Source organism: Arctopsyche grandis, chromosome 3 (assembly GCF_051622035.1).
Source record: "Arctopsyche grandis isolate Sample6627 chromosome 3, ASM5162203v2, whole genome shotgun sequence".
Classification (NCBI taxonomy): Eukaryota; Metazoa; Arthropoda; class Insecta; order Trichoptera; family Hydropsychidae; genus Arctopsyche; species Arctopsyche grandis.
In genome coordinates, this window is record NC_135357.1 from 10,709,504 (window position 1) to 10,733,571 (window position 24,068).

The following is a 24,068-nucleotide window of genomic DNA, read 5'->3' on the forward strand; positions in this document are numbered from 1 at the left end:
AGTAATGAGTAGAGGTAGGACCGGAAGCGCGCCGTCTATTGTTCCATTATTGTAAAAAAGTTTCAGCAAACCTTTAACAATGCATTTACAACATTTGAACAATGAACAGCGCGCTCTGGGTCCGCTCTTTAGTATTGAGTACTCTCATTGTGCAATTGATTAATGTTTTCATAACGAGCGTTAAGAAAATTTTTCCAAAGAGCACATTTTAAAGTTACAAAACAACATTATTGTTAGCTGTGTGTCCAAAAGAGTGGTTTACAAATTGACAGTAGAATAATTAAAGCAACAAATCCTACAGTGCCTTTATGTTTGCAAACGATTCTAGCCTGCATTCTGACACATACGAAAACGTCATAGCTTAAATTATTTTGACAATCGATGTGCATGCGTTATCTTATCTTTGAAATACATATTGTACTTTCCCTGTGGATAATCGAATTGATAGGAGATGCACACACATATCAGTATTAGGACCGTCGATATGCGGCAAGGTCGAGCGCAGGCGAACGGGGACGGGTAGAAGGAGGCAGGGGGAGGGGAGGCAGTGGAGTGGGGGAGTGGAGAGGAGGAACTGGACGCGGCGACACTCACTAGTCACACTAGTCACTAGCCGCTAGTCGTTACTCGCTGTTCGGTGCTCGCTACTCGCCACTCGCCGCTCTACTCGCTACTCGCTACTTGCTAGACTAGCCTTCGAGCTCGAGCTCGAGCATCAGTCAGCCGCTGGCTGCCGGCCGAGTGGTTGGTCTCTCTGCGTTCCGGACGGTGGTCGCTTTGTTCAGTGGTCAGTTTCAGTGGTCGCAGTCTGGGAGCGATGGTGAAGTGCTCGCGAGCGGCCGTCGGTTGACTCGGATTCGTCGAAACCCGAGTGAAGAAGGCGCGGGGGCGGGGGTAGGGGAGGAGTGAGGAGGGGAGGAGAGGGGAGGGAGAATGTCGGCTTCCGGCGGAGAGCGGAAGTCGCCGCGGGAGAGCGGCGAAGACTCCGAGGACGAGAGCGAGATCCTGGAAGAGAGCCCTTGCGGACGCTGGCTGAAGCGACGCGAAGAGGTTTGTCCCCACTTTACTTCTCATACACACTTACACACACTTCTAGTTCTAATTCCCATTCGCTTCATGGAACGCATACACCGACGACTCCGAATCCTGGATTCGAGACGAAGGAGATTAAGGGTGGGTGGGTGGGCGGGTGGGGGTGGGTGGAAAGGGGGAGTGGGGCGTCGCAGTGGATTGGCGGGCCTGTCTGCCGGCGCACCTGTCAAACGCGATCTCGCCCACTGCGCAACTGAAGGGACACCCCCGCCCCCTCCCCCCCCTGAACCCCCCCCTCCTCCCGCCCTTTTAATGTCAAAATTTCCATATGATCGAGCCGTATGTGTACATGCAAGTGTGTATGTAGTTTCGGCGCTGCCAACGTTTCCGATTCGCGCGTCAAAATCGTATGTAAATATTTTCCCCGCCGTCAGGTTGGCGACGAGTCGATAATTCGCCGAATTTTACTACATCTGATGATTGTCGACACGGAGCCATTATTCGATAACAATTGAGCGAAAGTAGCGAGCAATCTTATCGAAAAGAAATTAGCGCCTACCGGTAGCTTCCCGTCTAAATATTAGGTCGATTACGCTTGTACGGGTCGATTTTGTGTACCCTACGGGAACGGCAGTCTCCGCTTAATCTTCGCTATTTCGGTTTGTGACACGCCTTTGGAGAATGTGTATGCATCATCTTTTACAGAAGAACTCTTAGCATTCGGAAAAACAAGCAAGATCGGATCTGGCAGGATGTGGTAGCGATGGGAGAAATCCCCCCCCCCCCCCCCTTCCCCATGTATTGGAAAGAAATTTCAGCGAGCGGATGATTTAAAGATGATTCCAGATTTATTTCCACTTTTTCCTTTCCATTTTTCAATTCTCAATCTTTCAATTTCCGATTTGTTCGTGTGTGAATATCTGAAAGAGCAGTTTCTCCTTGAGCAGTTTTATGTAAATTTAAACATTAGGGCCTCGGAAATTAACGCTATGAAAAATGTAGTCGAAAGAGTCGCTTTGGCGGCGTATATATACATATTTAAACAAATTTACGTATATATATTTAAACGGCGTATATATATTTAAACAAATTTTCGTATATATATTTAAACAAATTTTCGTATATATATTTAAACAAAATACGTTTAAACAAATATACATATATTTTAATATATATATTTAAATAAATATATATCTATATATGTATATAAAAATTAATATCTGTGTGTGTGTGTGTGTGTGTCTCGAATAGGTTCCTAAGCCACTGAAGCGATTGCGATGGAACTTTCAGGATTTGTTGTATGCATGTCCGGGAAGATTACTGTGAAAAAAAACGGGAAAAAACGGTAACGGAAACGGGATAAACGGGAATGAGTGTCATTCGCTATAATTTCAAATGTTTTCGCGTCTGTTCGTTGTTCCGAAAAATGGGAACGAGAACGAGAACTAGATAGGAAACGGAATACTTGGGTGTGAAATATGACAAGGGTAGTGGATGTAGTAGAGAGGTTGAAATGGCAGCGAGCGGGTCACGTACCTTGAAGAATGAACAAAAGGTTGTGGAATGTATGTAAAAGGGTGAAAAGAAGGCCACAAAGAAGATGGTGGACGAAATTAGAAAAATGTGTGGGGTGAGATGAATGAGAGTTGCGCAAAACAGAGACGAATGGAAGCGTGTTGGAGAGGCGAAAATCCAGCAGTGGATGTGTTGAATGGCTGTTAATGATGATTATGAAATAAAATCGATATTTATTATATACTAGTGATTTTACCCGGCTTCGCTCGGTATTTGTAATATAATTTGTAATATAAACCGCTTAAACATGGCTAATGTTATAGTAAACATTTATTTGTTTTTTTATTAAATTTATTTGAACCGAAAAAAAAATAATATTCGACGATACCGATATCGTCGTCATAGAAACTTTGATTTGTTTTCGGTGCTCCCACCCAAACCTTACATAGTTACAGTCTCTTTCGAAATTATATATTAGATACTATCTTTGCAATCAATTTATTGATAAAAAGAGTTACTGACTTCTCAACATTTGTTATGATATTTGGCGATAGAAAAGTTTGTATTGTATATTTTCATTGGTGACATTTTTTATACATATATAGGTGTCGTCCTATTCACTCTCTACTTAAATTTTTGTATGTCAGACAGAGTACTCCACATACTCTTTCTATATGTATGTGTATCAGTGGCGTGCCGTGGAAATCTTCCTGGATTTATCGCACAGCCTTGTTTACGTGTGCGAGAGCAGGATACACGGGGGCTATGTGACGTCATACCGAGTCCCATCGTATCCTGCTCATGCACACATATGTAAGAAGCTGTACGATAAAAACAGAGATTTTCACGGCACGCCCCTGACGTATTTACATGTATTTTCGACAAATAATGTTATTGGTGGTATCTAAACAGTGACGAAAAAAATATTGCAAAAACTAAATTTGTATTTAGTTGATTATTCAACGATAAACTAAAACTGAATTACTTTCCCAATTTTAAACCTATTAAATTTCGATTCGTTTTCATGTCTACGAAAACAGAAAGTGGAAAATGTAAACAGTACCTTTCTACGATAAGTGCAGGTTATGACTAAAGCCCGGACCCTGAGAGGGCCTTTTATTGTTCAAATGTTGTAAATGCATTGTTAAAGGTTTGCCGAACCTTTTTTACAAAGCATTTACAACAATTGAACAATAAACGGCACGCTTCCGGTCCTACCTCTAGTTATGACTGCTATTTTCGAATGAAATCAATTGACAAATCCGCAAGTCGAACAATAACAATGACAGATAAACGCGTCACGGATGACGCAACTATGTAGGTTTTCTGTATCGCCAACCATTCCCTATGTATATACAAACATGTGTATGTAAGGAATCGAAATATTATTACATACTAACATGATGTCAAATCTTTGGTATCTATAATACATAATGCTCTTAATACATAATAAAATGAAGATCCATTTATGTTATCCATATCGAATATTTCAACGGTGACTGGCAAACTTGATAAACTTGGATTCAATTTCATTCTACATATACATGTACGTAATGTTTATTTTTAATTAATTGATTTATGTATTTCAAAATCGTATTACTGTTTGATTAAGTACGTAAAATAATCAATCTGGGCGTAACCGTGCATTTGAAATCAATATCGCATAATTGAGACGCATTTAAATATAAAAAGTGATACATAAAATTAGACAATTAATAGTGACTATCGAAATATTTAAAGATGCAATTCATAAATTTTATTAAACTTGTATGAATAACACTGAACAACAACAAAAAAAAAATAACGGAGCTGAGATTATTAATCAATCTTTAATAAGTCTATCAATCTTTAATAATAAAACATTTTTTTATGTTATAAAACGACTCTTTTTTTGTGTCTCACCGTAACTAAAATCCAGCATGACGCAAAATCAAAATTTTTCGATTGCGATATGTATGTACCTTATATTGTAAATACGCACATTTTTCCAATTAAAATAAAATTCAATTAATTCACATGACTCGATAGATCAAGTCTATTATCATATTTACATACGTGTACGAACAATGCAATGAATGGGGCATGGTAAAAAATCAATCACTTAACCTTCGCATTATATTTACCCATCTTCTCATTGGTTATATAAAAATATCGAATTCACAATAGAGATTCTATCGAGAAAGTAGACTCGTCTGCACAGTAATGCAGCTTCGGTTTTGCGATCGTTGCAATTTCACTGGTGTTAATGCACCATTTGGCGAAGCGATCCAGCGCCAGACATGCGTCAACAGATGCGTCTGTGGAGTACGTGCGTCCACTCACGACAATTTGTCCAATTTGCATGTGCATGTCCATAACTCTTACATGCGAATTGTTGCCGAAAAGTTGAATTGATCGCCCGCGAATCGTAATACGCAAACACTGTTTGTTGTCCATTTTAAAAATAATTCCCCAAGCTCTGATCAGTCCGGCGCCAATTCAGATAAACGAAATTGTCTAGTAGGTATTGGGGCATATTTATTTGCATCGTATCAAGTGCTCGTCGTCGGAACTATTGTATAACTTGCACGCTTCCAACGATCCGAAAGTGTTTACCGGTCGAAGAGGAGACGTGCTCTCACTAATTGAGGTCGTTAAATGTTGTCAGTTCGCGTCCGAAACCAAGTAATTGTTTTGTTTATTGTCATCGCCTGAAGTCTACTGATGTAATGGCGCGTTTAGTAATACTTTTCGGTCAAATGCCACTGTTGGAGTTGGACCGTGTGCTGGATCACGCATACATATCCTTTTTTTGTGGTCCCGACTATCGACTTTTGAAACAGCATTCTGTGCTAACGCAGAGTTTTTCCAGCGTGTAGTCACTTGTTTGAATCGACGGTAGATCGTGTAGCTCGAAAATGTGTATAGCGAAATGGGCAATCCAAAAGAAACGAGCGAGGAAGATCTGATGGAGATAAAAGCGAAGAACTGGAGGAGTGAAAGAAATTACTGATCTTATCTGTGAAGATTGTAGAACTTGAAGTAGGTGAGGAATGCACTGTGAAGGAGATTCATAATTGAAATGAAGCAAGGCTTCTATTATACCATGTTTGCCCGAAAATAAGCCCTACTGTGATTTTTAGGGATGTTTTCAATATAAGGCCTCTCCTGAAAATAAGAACTATTGAAGAAAGCATGCACGATACCTGTGACTGGTCATAAGGGAACCCTTGCAATCAATCGGAACGGCGAAATGTGTCTGGCGCAGCTATATTTAGCTTTGAGCGGCCATGTGCAGGTACTTTCTTGTCCTAATAAGGTGTTGTTGCGTAGGGGTGGGTTCAGGATCCAAATAAAAGACCAAAGTCGCTTCACAGCATTTATTGAATGATTCAGGAGGTCCACACGTAACCACCGCTCGCTACAGAATAATCTTGATATAGCGTATGTAAATATGTACCTCCTTATAAAGGACAAGTTGCTCACCACAGCTTCCCCGATCCATTTATGTATCTATTGCCTAGGTTTAAGTGAGTCTCACGCACTCGCCTGGATTCTTAGAATTCTAGCGGGAACTGATCGAGTACCGTTCGGCCTAATCCGGAGGCAGAGAGATGTTATAAGAATACAGGGGCCCTTACGAATAAATAATTGTTGCCAATTTTACGCGGTACGTCTCTATAAATACGCTACATCGCACGGAATACAATCTGATGAATTTACTTATAAAAATGTATCCCATGTTGTTTATTGTGTGTTTTTGAATGTATTGTGCAATTTTTACCGATGCTTGCCCATCTTGCGAGTAATATAAACAAAAAGATAAGTTTTTATCGGACATACGTCGAGCACCAAGCGTCAAATACGACTGATGCTAAAATTATTTAGATCTGTCCGTGGACAGAATGTCACTTGACAACAATATAACACCTAAAGCCACTTCTATTAATATTAAATTTCTCTGTCCGGAATTGTCCACCCCCGAATGCACTTAGTAAGCGAATACTCTCTCCCGTCTTCCCACGTTACAGTATTTTCTTAATAAGGCATTTGGCAAATTATGAAGACATTCCAGAAGAGGATGAAATAATCGTGCTGGAGTAAATACACCGTTTTTTTTTCTTAATACACCATTTCATGATTTTTTTATGAAATAAACTTAATTTTTATATATTTCAAATAAATTTTACCGTTATTTCCTATTAGATTTCCTTCTTAATCGCAATGTTTGATTCATATAACTATTTGATGAAAAGTAAGTAAAATTCACGATAAAAGTATTTATAAAAAAAATCATATTACGAGAATGTTGCCTACCGTAGAGTGCACTTAATATTTGTATTGATTTTATTTTATCATTTATTGAAACTTTGTATTTTGCAATAAAAATGGCGTTTGTGAGTAAGTTACTAGTAAGTTATTTATTTATGAGTAAACTATTTATTTATGAATAAACTATTTATTTATGAGTAAGTTATTGTTGAATGAAATATCACATGTACGAATTATTGTATGCACGAACTTTCCGTATATGAGTTACCTCTTGTCGGGTACTATGCGAAGCGTATGGCATGTATACGATTTTATTTCGTCTTTTACCCGCAAAAATATAAGCTCTGCCTGAGTAAGTAAGTAAGCCCTAGCACGTTTTCTGGGTGCAAAATTAATATATGACCGGGTCTTCCTTGGGAAAACACGGTATAAACTTTTGTCTGAAAGTCTGAAAGTCTGGTGTAGTTTCACTTACTTAATATGGTTGTCGTTTTGCTAAAGGGTTCCAAACCACCCGAAAAAACTTATGTAGCAGGTCTGTCCTGTCGTCTACATTTATTTTTATGTTTTTAATTTATACCAGGAAGGCCTAACAGGTAATCCCAATGCGCCTTCCTGATCAGATACATTGTTCATTTGATACAAGTATTATTAGTATTATTTAATGTAAATACATAAAAATTAACATCCACAGAGACATTAATGGTCAAATTTATAAATTTGCAGCATTTTATACTATTCAGCGAATTCGGGATTGCTAAAAACTCGAGATTTGCGAGAAAATTGGTAAGGTTGCTAATTTGCTGGAACTGTTTCGATGAAAATCAGATAAATTGGTAAACTCTGATTCGAACTGATCGACCTGGAGTCTGGCCAGCAGAAACTAGTGGGATTTGAACCCGTGACCATTCTGTTCAAAGCAATTTATACCAATCTTTAGGGCGAAAACACACAGCAAGGAACGTGGCACGTGGAACGTCGATAACGGTACATATGTAAGAGAAGGTAAAATGGTGCAAGGAAGGTCGCAGGGGAGATGGGTGGATGAAATCAGAGTAAGCGGAGTGAAACGTAGAAAAGCCTTGTAAAAATTTGTAGTTGGCCAAAACAGAGACGAGTGGAAGTATGTTGGGGTGGCCTTAATCCAGTAGGGGATGGCGAATGGCTGTGAATGATTATGATACATACATACAATTGTGCAACTCTGTATGTATCAGAAGGATGTGCGAATGTTCAGAAGTTGGAATTTTTTTAATATTTTCAAACCTATTCTCAATTCTCATGCATATTTATAGCTCACTTTCATTTAATATGTGATTAGTTTCATCTTATTTCGTTCTCGATTTTGATTCCAATCTTGTTTTATTATAATGGAACAGTTGCATAGAAATTTTACACGAAAGAAATGCATTAATTGGTAGCAAAATTTGCATTTTTTACTGCATTCGACATATTTGAGCCAGACAGACGACTTTCTTCAAACTTTTTCGCATTCTCCCCATTTGTGAGCGGACTAGTATTCCATCCGGATGATTTCGATTACGAAGCACAACCACAGAAAAATACAACTTAACCGAAACTATGTAGCTTGTCCTTTATTTACTTTAGAGACAGTTTTTGTATGTGCAAAAAAATACTGAACGTTCACTAAAAAGATGTCTGGTGTTTTTACCATACTATACATAGAACTCGTGATTCAATTCTGTGATGCTGCAACTTGCCGGCGTGCGCTGAGGTCGTAACTTTCTTGGTGCAACACCTTGAAAATGGTCCACAGCTCTTATTAGCGATTGTTTTTGCAATTTTGAAATTCCGCAATGGTTCTTGACTTTGCTCAGTGAGAGTGACACACGTCATGAAATACGGTTGTCTAGCTCGAACCAAAACGTCAATCAAATGCATACTCACTTCCTATGCATTTCTACAGAAATGCAAAGCAACGAGAATGTTCACCTTTTAAAATATACGTATAAACTCAACATTCTTCTATTGCTACGTACGATACGTCACAGAAAAGAAAATGATTGACACGTTTCATAGAAATATCTTATCACGATATGGATGTATGTGTGTTCTTTACCTAATACTGTACATTATTATATTTCGAATTATTATTATCGAATGTTTTTATTGCTCGGTATGGTCATTCGCATGATTCATTTGTACGCCGTTGTAAATTTTGAATCATTACAAATCAACATTCGAAATAATTTGTTTCATTGTAAATAAATTTCAAGGTATGCACTCGAAGTGCTCAAATCCACGTACGGGAATCTGCTCTTTTTCAGTCTCGTATCAATGAAAAGCGAGGCTAGAAACATAAATATGCATTGTGTATGATTTGTGTTCCAGTTTAGTCGTCCCTGATGAAACTGAAACCAAACAAAAACTGAGATATTTTAGCATAGATAAATTTTTCAAGCGTCATCAGTTCAATAATGCTAGTGTAAGCACTTTTACCCTGAAACTTGTATAACGATTTACATCAAGTGAAGTGAAACTGCAATCTTAAATTCATTGAAAAATTATTCAGGCGTTTCTCTTTACAAAAAAGTCGTCTGATGTTCACTAAAATATTTAATACAAATAGATAAATAAATAAGTAAACGAATTTTCCTGTTTATATTGATGATATTGGTGAGTTGATACGATTCTTGGAAGAAACGTATCAACTCACATCATTCCGGTAGCTATCATAATTAGAGATTCCATTACCGTTTTTCGATTTACCGGTAAATCGCCAAAATTTTGACATTAGAAAATTTTCCGGTAATTATTTGATCGAGAATTTAAGTACATATACGAGCATATTATTGCATTGAAAATCAATGCAAATGACGTATTGTGGATTAGGTAGTCTGGAATTTGTTGATTTTCAGTAGGTAATGTCCAAAATGACTAAAATTTTGAACAGGATGAATAGAGGAGGTATGCAAGGCATTAAACGCATCATGATTATCTTTTGTTATAGGTCTTGAAGTTTTGTACAGTTGTAACATCGTAATAGTAACTCATTTTATGTAATAATTTGTATCGAGTAGCGAACCGTCTGTCAGTTTGACAGTTCACTTATAGCACCACTGATGAGTGGCTACACTGATGCATGCTTAAGAGTGGCAACACAGATCAACCAAGTCTTAATAAATGCGATTTGTTGTTGGTCGTTTCAATTGAGATATTAATTACTAGTTACTTTATCAGGCTCAGTATTTGTAATATAAACAGCTTACACATGGCGAATCTAATAGTAAATATTCATTTCTTTTTTATTTAATTTATTTGAATCGAAAAAATAAATATCGAACCGTCGTCATAGAAACTTTGTTTTGTTTTCGAAGTTCTCAACCAAAAATACTTGTATACAAACTTACAAAGTCTCTTTCGAAATTATATATTAGATAACGATTGAACTTAATGTATTTATATAATTTTATTCACCTGAGATTTATTTTTAATTAATTACGGTTCAACTTAACTTTTTAAGAAAAGTAACCACATACAGTTAAATAAGTCACGCATTTTTTTCATTTACCGGTACAAACCGATAAACCGGTAATGGGAGAAATTATTTACCGTTTACCGGTAAATGAAATCCCCCTAATCACAATGCAGAACATTCCAACTCAAAATATGGAGGACGAACCAAAAATACACACTGTATGTACCCAATGACCCTTACTACGTTCTTATTTCTGGATACACGTGAATGCTGATATTTCCACATTTTGATATGTGGTCTAAATTTGAAATATTGAGGTTCTGTATTTTGACTGCCTTCCCATTGTATGTAATACCACATTGATACGACTGTGTTGTCTGGACCCTTCTCGCTTTGGAGGCCGCTTTGGCAAACAAAACCACCACAACTTAACCTCAGTACGAAGTACAATCCAGCGATTGCACTCTGCATGTGCTGGTACGTTGCTCAATGGCGGTTGACCGCTATCAAATGTTTTCAACAGTTTCAACGACCAAGGCTATCCAACTTCAAATATAGAAACACACGCCTCCGCTTGCATCGAGTCAAGGCTGTGTAGGCTTTTGTTCGCGTTATCGCATCTCGGCTGGTTCCAGGATCCACCAGGATCTCTGCGGTATTTTGCGGTGGGACCGCGAACAGACGGCGACTAACTATATTTGACGGGACGCGGCGCCACACCGATCATTGCCAATTGACGAAATGTACGTGGTCTTGGCCTCGTGGCCAATTTACCAGTGGGAGCTATTTCGGAGCGGGGCGGCGCCCCCGGGTGCTCGGCCCCCGCAGACTTTCTCGCAGACCTTTGGCTCGCTTCCTGATGCGCGATCTTCCAAGGTCCCATCGCCATAGGTCACGGCTCTTCGCACGTCCTCTCCTATAGAAACACTCTCTGCGACGTTCAATGTTTTTTTTTCGTCTCTTTTCTTCGTTGAAAAAATAAAAGAATCGCTCGTCAAATATTTGAGCGCAATAATAATTAGAAATGCAAAGCAGATGTGCGAACGACGCATGCAATTTGCATGTGTGCATTGTGAGACGAAAGGATGTTTTTCTTTCTGCACACGCCTCTCCATATCCTCATTCGGCGACAAATCAATTTCATCCGTATCTACTTGCTGTGTGGCATGACTAACTTTTCAAAAGGTCTGCGAGGAATGTTCAGGAATAAAATTAAACTGTGACTGTAATGGACAATTCCAGGAAGTCTTTTTTACTGTCAACCCAGAGGAGTCATTCCCACTGGTTGTGTACCCAGAGGAGTCATTCCCACTGGTTGTGTGCAATAGCCGCGAAGCAGTGGTTTTCAGTTTGATTAGTCGTTTATTTGTACTTACATTACCAAAATAAACTCTGGGATATGTACATTGGATCCCAACTCTGCTTTGTTGATTTTGATTATTCCTGCCATTTTAGCACATCTTTCCAAATAAAGTTTGGATTAGAATCAGTCTATGGGAAGAATTTAAGATCAAATTATGGGATGAGTATCATGGCAAGTCTTAAGCAAAGAATTTTTGATACAACCGAGGGGAATTCTCCCTTCTTCAGAAATCTCCTCCATGTTTCGTTGGTTACACTAACCTGCCTATCATCCCTTATCATAAATCGACTGCCCACGACTCGCCTTCATCCTTCCACATATCCTGCCCATTCATGTGGAAATGTGTCCTAATTAGGAAGAATAGTTTCATGAAGATGGAGTTTGGATTGGAAGTTTTCTAGTTGGAATTTTTTCGAAGTTTTCTAGTTGGAACAAGATAATGATAGAAGAAAGGAATTACTTTTAAGTATAATTGGTGGATTGGGAGACTGGTGCCAATTTTGCATGGAACCGTCTCAAAAACTGTCAGATGAAATCATTAAATGCTGACAGGAGATGGCCGATATGGATTTTAATGACATCTAAATATTGCCAACAGCTGTAATAACATCGATAAAACGAATGTTATATTTTGTTAGTTTTCGAAGAATGAACTGCGTGCCACAAATCTACTACTACAAACATTGTGTCGATGTTACAGTTGAAGTATATCCTTCGAGTTGTTATATACATGTTTTGACTAGTTGGAATATATTCCATCTAACCTGGTAACAACTTCCATTATAGTAGAAGTGTATTTTCAGTTGTAATATATTTTGACTAGTTGGAATATATTCCGTCTAGCCCACGTAAGTTAATTCATATGGCGAATTACATTCCAACTAGTCAAAATATATTACAATTGAAAATACAGTTCAATCATAAGTTGGTACCAGGTAAGATGGAGAGGTTTGGTTTTCGTGAATATGTCAATTGACGCAAATTGAGTTGGAAAGTCACATTTTTGTTTTGAACACATTCTTAGAGTTATCGTAATACGGCACTCATTACCTCTATTCGTAATTCCTAGCAAATATTAACGCATTATTTAATTCTAAAGCATTCGTAAAAACATCAGAGCTGTCAAAACTCAACTGTTATATTACAACTGGTGCACATCGTTGAAAGTGTATTTGCGCTTGTGGAGATATAATTAACTACATAGTTGAATTGTATCCGAATATGAATGACCTAAAACGCCAGTTGGAATATATTACAACTGAAAATACACTTCAACTGTAACAGACACTTAATGACTTATGCATGTGTTTTAATTTGCAAAAACAATTAACAACAGACACCCCCCCATTATCGATACTATTTTTACTCGGTTAAACCATTTATTGTCCTTGACGTTTGATCTTTGAATATAATATTGCATATGTGTACGAGATGTCTGGTAACCCTATTCTTTCAATATGTGGATACATACATATGTACATATGTACATCTGCAAAACAATATTGTTATCAGACTTGTTCTCCTACTCTCCCCCACACTCATTACCGACTAGTTTTACAGTCGACGTTCGAGATGAAGCCATAAATCAGTGTTTTTTTATACTTTTGCAAGTACTAATTTTAATAGTGTTTGCTCTAGGTCAAGAATGTCGCTAAAATTGACACGCACTTTGGAATGCGACGTTTTTTGACGAATACTAATGACACGCTATGCGCTGAAATTTCTTGGCGCATATTAGGTATATGTGTGTATTATAGCGATTTTAAATAATAGCATGCAATCAAGGCCGTCGCGATTGTTCAGTTAGATAGAACAGTTCTTCTTCAATACCAGGCCTGCTTATTTAATCGAATGGACTCGGAACTCAATTGCATTGATTTATGATTTTGCCTATATGTGGTACATACAACCGTGGCAGTGGCGCTGTAGTCGTTCTCGTCACTTAAACGCTAATGTCGTCCCATCAAACGTCATTTTTAGTGACTGAAGACTCGAAACTAATTTGTGTGTTTTTATTTAACTGACAGTTCTAGGGGCAGGTCTGTTTTATATGTAATTCTATCGTGGTGACCTCGCAATATACTCAAACCAATTTGTATAACGTTTAAAGTTACAAATCATTTTTATTTTGGGAATAATATGTCTAGAAGAAATTCCACAGTAAATAGTTATAATATTTATCCATTTGGATTTTAAATTTGTATCGTTGCAAACTCTATATACCCAGAATAGTGCTCCTAATCAATAGTAGGATATGATTTCTTGTTTTAACTGTTGAATTTGTAGCTTCGCTTTTTTAACAAGGGCGGTAAGTCTAAACTGGATATGAAACGAAATGCTTTAAACTCAGTGATGCATAACCTTTTTGTCAGATGAACCAATTTATCTAATTTCTAATTGTTCATGGGAGTTTTTTCAAAAGTATTGAAAAATAGTGATATTCAGACAAAGCCGGATTTAGATGAAAAATACTATTGTAAGACCCCTCCAAGCCTTGAAAAAAAAACAATTCTGGACGTTTTTATGAAGGGGAGTGACTTATTTTAGAATTTTGAAAATATATTCCCCCTTTTTGACATGTTAAATAACTACTATAGAAACGACATGCGCCGAAGGCATATTATTATTTGAGTACCCTCAATTTTTATATTATTTACATGTCAAAATCTATTTAAATATTTTAAGGTTACGCCGCAGACAATTTTTTTTTAAAGAAAGTGCATTTTTTGATAAAATATGTAATTTTTGATAATAACCGTTCTAAAATTGTATAGATATCAACGTAGAATATCCAGCGAGTATAGATTCGTTATTGGATTTTGACATATACATATACATAGATATTGTAACGTGTAAGTGTAGAGGGGTTTCCGAGATCCGAGTAAAAAACGCAGCGAGTAGTTGTAGGGGTAGTTTATTGTTGTTCCGGCGACGAACCAGCTCCGAATGAAGCGCGGAACAGATCCGCCGAATATTTAAACACAGCGGGTAGTCTCAGCATAGAGATTGGTCGATGGGTCGCGAGACCTGATTGACTGTTGTATACGGTTCATTCATACAGTGAGGCCTTTTTGGCGCTATCGCAAGATCAGGTGATCAGTTCTACATAGTAAAACAGTGGTTGACGAGCGCCAATCACATAATCTCTACGTTACAATATTTTTCATATTCAATTAAACCTTTGGTGATTAGGTAAATCATTTGGGACCGCAACATATGTCATTTCGGGCCGTGGGTTGTGCATTACTACTTAAGCTTAACCCTTGTGAGTGCTGACGTCTTTTCTGTAGGAAAGCCCGTCACGCTGGAAATTTCGCCAACATTTCCAATTAGAATTATTTAGAAATCCAATTGAAAGCCGGTATAAAAATTGTAGCTAATCTAAACAAACCCTAGTTAACTACCGCCGAGGATTTCGAGTTTTGTAAAGGTGTGTTTAGACTCTAATATATGTATCTTGCAACAATATAAAGAAGTCTATTAATGAATGTATTTTTCCAAAATTAGTTCCGACATAGATTACACGACCCATGTTCAATGCTACCTAGAAAGGTTTAGCGGGTAGTATTCTTGTTTACTTTGTACATGCTCAAAATACAACCTGAAACATACGCCTATCGGCGTATTTCAGGCCCGTGGACTTGTTGGCAAAACGCCGATCGGCGTCAGTCAGCATTCAAAGGGTTAAAGAGTCATAGTGGCGAAAGGCGACAACTTGCACTTGGCCTCTGATGTTTCGATGCGCATTCGGTATTGTTGAGGAATGAAAGTTATGCCTACTTATTCATATATATGTACATTCAGTGGCGTGCCGTGGAAATCTCCCAGTTTTTATCGCACATCCTTACTTACATATGTGTACGCGAGCAGGATACGAGAGGATAAGGTGACGTCATACCGAGTCCTCTTGTACCCTGCTCACGCAGACATAAGTAAGATTTTACGATAATAAAAGCAAGAAGATTTCCACGGCACGCCATTGGTACATGTGTATGTATGTACATTAGATTACGTATCGAAGATTATAAAAACATATTTAATGCAATCTCAATTTTTATACATATACAACTTAAAAGTTCCAAATACTCATATATATGTATACTATACTTTCCTTTAGTTTTTGAATCTTTGATAGTTACCATAGCATTATCGAAAGTCGTCACGCTACATTTTCCGTCGTCCTTGTGGCGAAATGGAAGGATTCCAAAATCGACGCGAAGCGAATTACCACCGTCGATTTGCAAATTTCCGCCTCATCATCATTATCGTCATCATGATCATTTGACTCGATTGATTTCGATCTCGACCGAAAATTAGATCCGGATGGTTGCCGCCACATTGTAAAAATCGCAATTGTGTTACTCGATCACGTTTTGCGATGCACAAAAACGAGCGCCGAGCGATCGATTGGCCGTTCTGTCTGCAAGCGGCTCTGAAAGATCACTCAATCGTCGGCTTTCCATCTCAAGAGTGAGATCAACTGATTTTGCAAATATGTACATACATATATGTACATGCAAACAAACACGTGTAGACTCAGACGACTAGTTCAGCAGGAATTGACGTTATCGATTGGAACGGTTCAAGGTTTAGCCGTTCGTTTCGCGTGGGCGTCTCACCGAATTAGAATACGCACACTGGCTAAACATTGTGTGTATTCCGCTATTATTTTATATATTCGTAATACGTCTCTTTCTCGACCTACGACAAATGAGAGTGTTTGAAGTTTGGTCCATGTCAACATCCGTTTGAATGGTTTTACGGCGCAGTCAAGGATCATGTTCATTTAATTACGTTTGGTGCTCAAAGTTAAGCGTACGTTTACGATCGGCAATATCCTTTTGACTGTATGTAGTCGTATATGTAAGTGTCTTTTTCTTTTTCAAAAAGGATACAACATGAGTAATGTTTTGACTACCGCAACTTTGTGAGTCTTTTTTGTATAATATGTAATGTAAACTTAGAAGAGATATGATAGTTTGCTTTCGACCACGGTTGTGAATTCGTTAAAATTCATGACTCCGATTTCCCGTGTATGAATATTGAATTACTAATTAGGGATTGATTCATCAATATCCAATGCATGCAGATCTGAGACGCAGTGTTTCTATCTTTGTCTTTTTATCAGAATTAGTTCAAATTGAGGTGAAGCCTAATATTTGATGAATCCGTTTCATCAAATATATACATTTTATTAGTTGTGTGCACTCTAAGAAGTATGAAACTGTATGCTTGGCATAACGAGGATATATGAGCCGTCTAGTTTCAAAATCAGATAGATCCAATTTTTACAATTTTCATTTCATGTTATTTTTGTTAGGTCAAAATACGGATCCATATATTGGCCAAGTAAGAAAGTTCAAAGCAATTTACATCCTATTGAATTACTTAGCTAAAGTCAAGGTTTGTTTCAAAATCAGATAAGTCTCGTAGTTATTAGTCAAAAGTGAAAATACAGTCAAGGATGTAAACATCTATGACCAGTTTAAATAAAATATTTAAAAAAATAAAATAAAAATTAAGCTAGTTATAAGTTTTTCCTTGTTCCTGAAAATTTTCTAAAAACTGACTTATCTGGTTTTGAAACTAGACGCCTCATATGGAAAAAGGAATGCGTGAGTAAGAAATATGACAACGGTGGTTAATTTAATGGTGCGAGTAAAGAAATTGAAACGGCAATGGGCAGGTCTCGTAGGTAGAAATACGGACGAAAGAAGTACTCGAATGGTGCCCGAGAGAATGTAAAATACGAAATCAGACAAATGGGTGGGATGAAATGGATGAGAGTCGCTCAAAACAGAGACGAATGGAAGCGTGTTAGAGAGGCCTTCATCTAGCAGTGGAAGTTTTTAAAGTTTTTTTAAGTTAATGATTTATTCACATTAGCTTCTTGTATTAGTACTCCAAAGATATTCTTAAATAATCCCCAATGGAAAAATATTTTAAAAATTTTAATGTCGGAATCGGATTAAGTACAGCCCTGCTTTCGACTGTACAGAAAATCAATCAATTTAATAAATTAATTTATCATTCAAAGTATTTCCATTTGAAATATATCGACTTGAAAATGTTGACGACTCTATTTTCATCTTATGTTTCGTCTTGGGTTATATTATTATAAAATACGCAATACATTGTCAGCAGTATAGCTCGGTGGTTCCGCTAATCTACCGAGAGGTTCCCGGGTTCAAGCCCTGGATTGAAGATAATTTATTCGGAGTATTTCTGTAGTGTTGCTGGTCAGACTTATTTGTGACTCTAAGATTCCTATCAGAGTTTGTCAATTTATTTGGTTTCATTGTTGAAACAGTTCCTCATCAAATTGTAAAAACCATCCTATCTACTATTTGTCACCACCATTTGAATATGATTTCAAATTTATAATCGATAAATGTATATAAGTACAAGTTTAATAACATAGGTATCGCTCAGGGGCTTATGTAATGACATCATGCTAAAATATGAATTAATTTAAATGAAATATATACTTAAAATTTCATTTATCGTTATTTTATCGATAATTAACACAGTTGTTGCTAAGTAATAACAAATTAACATTCTATTATCTCGTTATCGAAAGTTAATAATTAATCAGTGACTTGTCGCTAATATTTGTTCAATTGAGATACATATGACTACATTTCATGAGTTTTGATTTGAGATTTGTAAATACAATTCAAAATGTTGTGGTTGTTAAAATATGACTAATTTGGGTCATATCTTTTTTGCAGAAACCGCCGTCAGTTGTCACTTTTCATTTGAAGTTTACCGTTTTAAATGGAAACGTTTAATATTCGACGACCGGCAACGGTTGCATTTAGACATACAGGTACTATATGTGGCTTGTTTTGGAAACCTGTTGATGTCGCTAAAAGTTCAAATTTGCTCGATATGAAAAGCCTGGATACATTCTGGTTTATAAAAACCTTGTAAAAATGAGATGAGCTAAAAATGGTTTTGACTTAGAAAGACGCAAAAAGTCATATTAATTTCAGTTAGATTAAAACGTAGAACTAAGATGTCTTGCGAGGGTCTACCTCACGGGACCGAAAGTGAAACGCCCGAAAACGCAAATATCGGAAGGCAAAGATCGAAAATCGAAAGATCTTAAGTCGAAAGATAAAAAAGGGTATCCCCCCTGTCGTACATACTCACTTAATTTGCGCGGGCAGGATACAACAGGAACAAAAGGAACAGGCTTTTCCTCCCGTATTCTGCGCGCGCACATTAAACAAGGCTGCATGACAAAAAGAGAGATAATTTCACCGCATGCCACTCATATATATTATATATACATAGTACCGTTTACCATGCACCCTTTTTTTTTGATCTTTCGATTTTCGATCTTTGCCTTCCGATATTTGCGTTTTCGGGCGTTTCACTTTCGGTCCCGTGAAGGAGACCGCAAAATTATAACTAAAAGTGACTCACACAATACCCAATGTATGTATGCAGATCTGAGAAACAGTGTTTGGGTTAAATTGAGGAGAGGCCTTACATTTGATAAATTGTTTTCTTAACGACTCCATAACTTTTTAAATTAAGTTAATTTATTTCATCGTTCCCACCATTATGTTATACTTTTTGCTTTGTGTACATCATTGGAATGAACAATAGCTTATTTTTCGTATAAAATACATTTTTCTCATAACTTCACAATCCTGCTGTAAGTCTCTAAACCAGCTTATTATTGTAGTATGGTTAAAAATCGTCATTCACGCTCTGCCCAACGATACGAGCCTGCGAGAGATGATCTCCGATGTCCGTGTCGCTTCCGTTAATAGCCGTAGTTCTATGTCAAAATTTGTCGATCTGCTTATAATAGAATTGCATCCTAAGCAGGAAACTTCACGTGAATGTTTTCTGGTGAACACTTTGGTATTCGCGTTGGTTGCGATTACTCAGTCGCAGGAAATGCAGTTCGCAACCGCAGTTAACCTCTTCGCGAGTGCACCTTTCGCCATAAAATAATTTTAATGTGCAGTGTGGGTCGTCTTGTCTGCGAGAACTTCTTCGGCGGTCGGCTCCGGAATGTGAGTCAGTCTGACTCATTCCGGAAGAGTACTCTGTGTGAGGCGGCCGCGGGTCTGGTACCTAACCAATTGGTTGTCGACCTTCAAAACTTCGTACTTATATCAAACTATCAGCAACACTGACCATTGTAGGCCTTTTCGATTCGACCTTTGCTTCCATAATGGCGAGTTTCCTACCCGAATCGTGACCATAATTGGTACTTCAGAAAGAATTAAGTTCGGCCAACGCCAGTGGGTCGAGCCGTTTCAAATTGGACGAGTCCTTTTTCGATCATAAATGAAACGACGCGCTGTAAGGACATGGAGGTAGATTATATAACTTGTATGCTCGGCATAACGAAGAGAGATAGGAAATGGAATACGTGAGTGAGAAGATGTGGACAAATTGAACGCTGGAATGGTACCCGAGAGAATGTAAATGGATGCAAAGAAGATGGGTGGACGAAAGAGAAATATGTGGTGTGACATGGATGAAAGTTGGGCAGAACAGAGACTAATGGAAGTGTGTTGGATAGGCTTTCGTCCAGCAGTGAATGGTGAGTGACTAAATGATGATAAGACCATACCGGCTGGCGTTTCCCGGGCGGATAAAACTTTCAAAACCAGTCTACGCTCTAAGCTAATCTCATCATGAGCAAAGATCGGCGTTCGATGGATACTTTTCGCACAAAATATGGTTCACTACCAATTTCTCATAACCATGCTTTTTTGCTGTCTTGCTTTGAACACTAATGGAGAGGTCTATTGTTATTTGAAAAGCATACATCCAACGCCGATCTCTGGTCATGAGATTGTAGACAAACAAGGGTTTTGAAATATTCTTTCCCAGCTTTTATCTGCCTTTGAAACACCGGGTAGTTTTTATAAGGCTTTTCTATGTTTTGCTTCTTACTTACTATGTAATATAAAGTGTATGGATGCAGGTTGAAGGATGAGTAGGATGAATATTTAGTTGTTCAAATTTTTTCTTGGATTTATCTGAGGTCGAGTGAAATTGACAGCTAAGGTTGAGCGCACAGTTAAGCGACAATCTGTCATCGAGGTAACGTCAATCTTAAATCATTAGAGTTCATAAATAGTAAATCGTTTAATTAAGCGCGCTTGTTAGCTGGTTGTTTGAGTCCGATTTACTATATGTATGACCTGGTATTGGATATGAATATTATGACGGTCTTAAATCATCTTGACAGTTACGCGAGATATAATCACGAAGATATAGTCGATTTTAATTATTTCCATGCCCATTTTTAAGCACTCAAAATAAGAATACCGCATTTCCGTCGACTTCTTATTTTACTTTCAAAGTACCAAAGTCCACGATGAAAGCTGGAAAGATGAAAATTTGTGATTCACCAACTGAGCTGAACTGAATCACCGGTTGAACTTCTCGGTGACTCGGTTTCTTTTTTATTTTAATCTGGAGATAAGTGGAGTGCATTGTGGCGTCATTATATGAGTGAGCTTTCGTTTATACACTAATGACAAGTTCTGGGTTATTAACCTTTGGATCATTTACAACCACCGGTTCAAAATATAGAAGGGTGTAGTACAAGTGCTTTATTTGGTTTATGGGTATGTAAACAATATTACATTACCAAAACTGTTGGGCCGAAATAATGCAAGGGCTCGTCGATTAATGGATGAGTGGATGATATTAAAATGATTCCATTTCCAATTTGCAAATTCATTTCAAACTTTCTATTTATATTTTCTGACTTGCAATAACGAACAACAATAAGATATTGTTCATCCACTGAGAGAGTGCATTGTCAGACAAAAAATTATGTTGTGCAAGTTTCTAGTCGAGCTATTTATTCATAAATAAAAAAGTAATTTCTCTACAGATTATCGGTCAGCCGATGGGATGAGTCCAATTTATGTTTGCTGCAGGTTTATATTTGTAAGAAGGGATGATTAGGGCGAAAACACAGCGATGAACGGCACATCGTGTGCATGGCTCCCCGCTGTGTGTGGTCTGCTACATTTCTTAAAATATGAAATATACTGTTATCAATCGCTGTCAAGCAAGGATAAATACAAATATACAATTTTACCGAAAACACCCCAAAGGGTCATTTTGGGGCGGGGCGTGCTGGGCGTTCCATGAATATGTGACTCAGTGATGTATACGACCTATTTTTTTCGCATGTTTAAAAGCATCTAAAAAAATCACGTGCCACGTTCACCGCCGTGTGTTTACGCCTTTATGTTAGATCGAATACAAAACGAAGCTACATATATATGTATGTAGGTGTAGCTTAACTTCGGTCGCCTAGCTGTGCACTTGGCTTGAGATGAAATATTTTCATGGTATGCAATCATCATATCATCTTTTAGCGCTGAAATGGCCATGATCAATAGTTGCTGGTCTGCTAGTTGCGTCCTTGATCCTTCGACCCTCGCTATCGCAAACGGCCTGCAGTTACGCCACCGCCATTGAAATCTCTCGAGTGCAATGACTTCTTGAATAATACTCTGACGATTCGATGCACCATTAGCGACGCTGCACCCTAAGCCAGACGTACCCAATAATGGGATTTGTGTTTGACTGTCGTTGACGAACAGTTTATATGCATCGTCTCGGCCAAGTGTGCCATTCCAAATCCTGTCCTGTCTATTATTGACTGAGGGACGACTCTGCGTGAAAATAAATTGCATTGTTTTTTGAGCCTTTCGGACAGTGGTTGAGAGGGGTGTTTATTTGTGAACACTAGGATATTTAAAAGCAGTTTGAATGAGACGAGTGTGGGATGAACTTGGTGTCTGGCCGCGCAAAGAATGCGTCATGATGCGATGCAGCGTCCTCTCACCTATGTATGTACTTATGTATTTGCAAAATTGAATTTTATCCGGTTTGTTGATGGTTGTCTCATCGCTTATCGTTCGTTGATTTATACTTGTTTATGTATTTTTACAACTTTGTTTTTGTTATGATACATCCACACGATGTTGTTTGTTTTGCATTTGTAAGATTACTCAATGCAAAGTTTTTAGTGAAACTACTCATAATACCTCGCTTCAATGAAATAATTGCTGATGTTGCACACTGTTCAAAATTATTAACTCGATATTGACATCTAAAGCAGGCCTGCTCTTATAACTGGGTGTGTGGAAGGTGGTGCACAACAAAGGTGCTAAATTTTATGCTGCAAATGTAATTAATAAAAATGGCAAAGTTTCAAACAGATCGGAAGAATCTAGGAATATTGTCTGAACGATTGGCGTAGTGAAACTAAGAATAGCCTTGTAAAACGCGTGACTGTATTCAAAATATTTTTTATAGATTTTCGATGCGTGACACTCCAATACTGAATGCGCATGGAGACATCAGAGGCCAAGCGCAAGTTGTCAAACCTTCCAAAACATCCGATAACAGTGACATCATTTCAGCTTTTTTTCATTGAGGCTAAATTTGGCCAGTTAGTTTGTTTTTTTTTTAAGAAGAAGCTTCTGGTCGACTTGTTTAAACTGGTTGCAAATTCTGTTGACCCAAACTTTTAGTAACAAATAATCGATTACTGTTAATTTTTTTAAAGAAAGTTCATTTTTTGATAAAATACGATATTTTTGATAATAACCATTCTAAAATTATATAGATTTCAATGTAGGATATCCTGCGAGTATACATACGTATATTCTTTATTGGATTTTGAGATAGATATTGTAGCGAAGACGTGAAGAGGGGCTTCCGAAATCGGAGTGAAAGACGCAGCGAGTTTGTATATTGTTCCGTTTACGATCCAACTCCGAATGAAGCACGGAACAGATCCGCCCCATATTTATATACAGCGTGTACTCATTGGTCGATGGGTCGCGAAATCTTATTGGTTGTTGAAATCGTACGGCGAGGCCTTTTTGGCGTGAACGCAAGATCAGGTGATTAGTGGTAGTAAACCAGTGATCGACGAGCAGGAATCACCTAATCTCTACGTTATAGTATTTTAAGGTGCAAATGCTCTCACTCAAATGACGCCTCTGTCGATAATGGTAACAACACAAAAAAAGTGCGGCACGGGAAGTGTACGTGGACTCCAGCGGTGAGAGGCGTATCTGCATGTCATTATCTAATTCATGATCTTATTATTTTTACGTTTTTCCTAATTTTTTTCAAATGTAGGAATCACCGAAAACACTCCAGGGGGTGAGGTTGGTACAGGTACAGATTTGGCATACCAGAGTATGTCTAGCATTTTTTTTCGCATGTGCAAAACTATCTAAAAACCATGTGCTGCGTACGTCTCTGTTTATCTTTACCTTAAAGCGTTTCTTTTCACACACGATCTAAATTTATTTCAGATTATATGATAATAATAAATTACCGGCTTCGATATCATTACATATACGTTGATTTAAAATAGTTTACGTATCATTTAACATCGTATCAGCAAACACCGAATGAAATAATTCCGACTTTTATCTAAAATTGCGCTAAAGG

The 24,068-nt window shown here is 37.7% G+C and overlaps 1 protein-coding gene across 1 annotated transcript in view; it reads left to right on the plus strand.

The window, feature by feature from the left end:
- The first annotated feature begins 466 nt into the window (after positions 1 to 466).
- Madm (MLF1-adaptor molecule) overlaps positions 467 to 24,068 on the plus strand; it is a 37,965-nt gene continuing 14,363 nt past the window's right edge. The window contains exon 1 of the mRNA XM_077428379.1: positions 467 to 1,050. Coding sequence (XP_077284505.1) covers positions 934 to 1,050 — 117 coding nt within the window. The 5' untranslated portion in view covers positions 467 to 933. The remainder of the gene's footprint in view (positions 1,051 to 24,068) is intronic.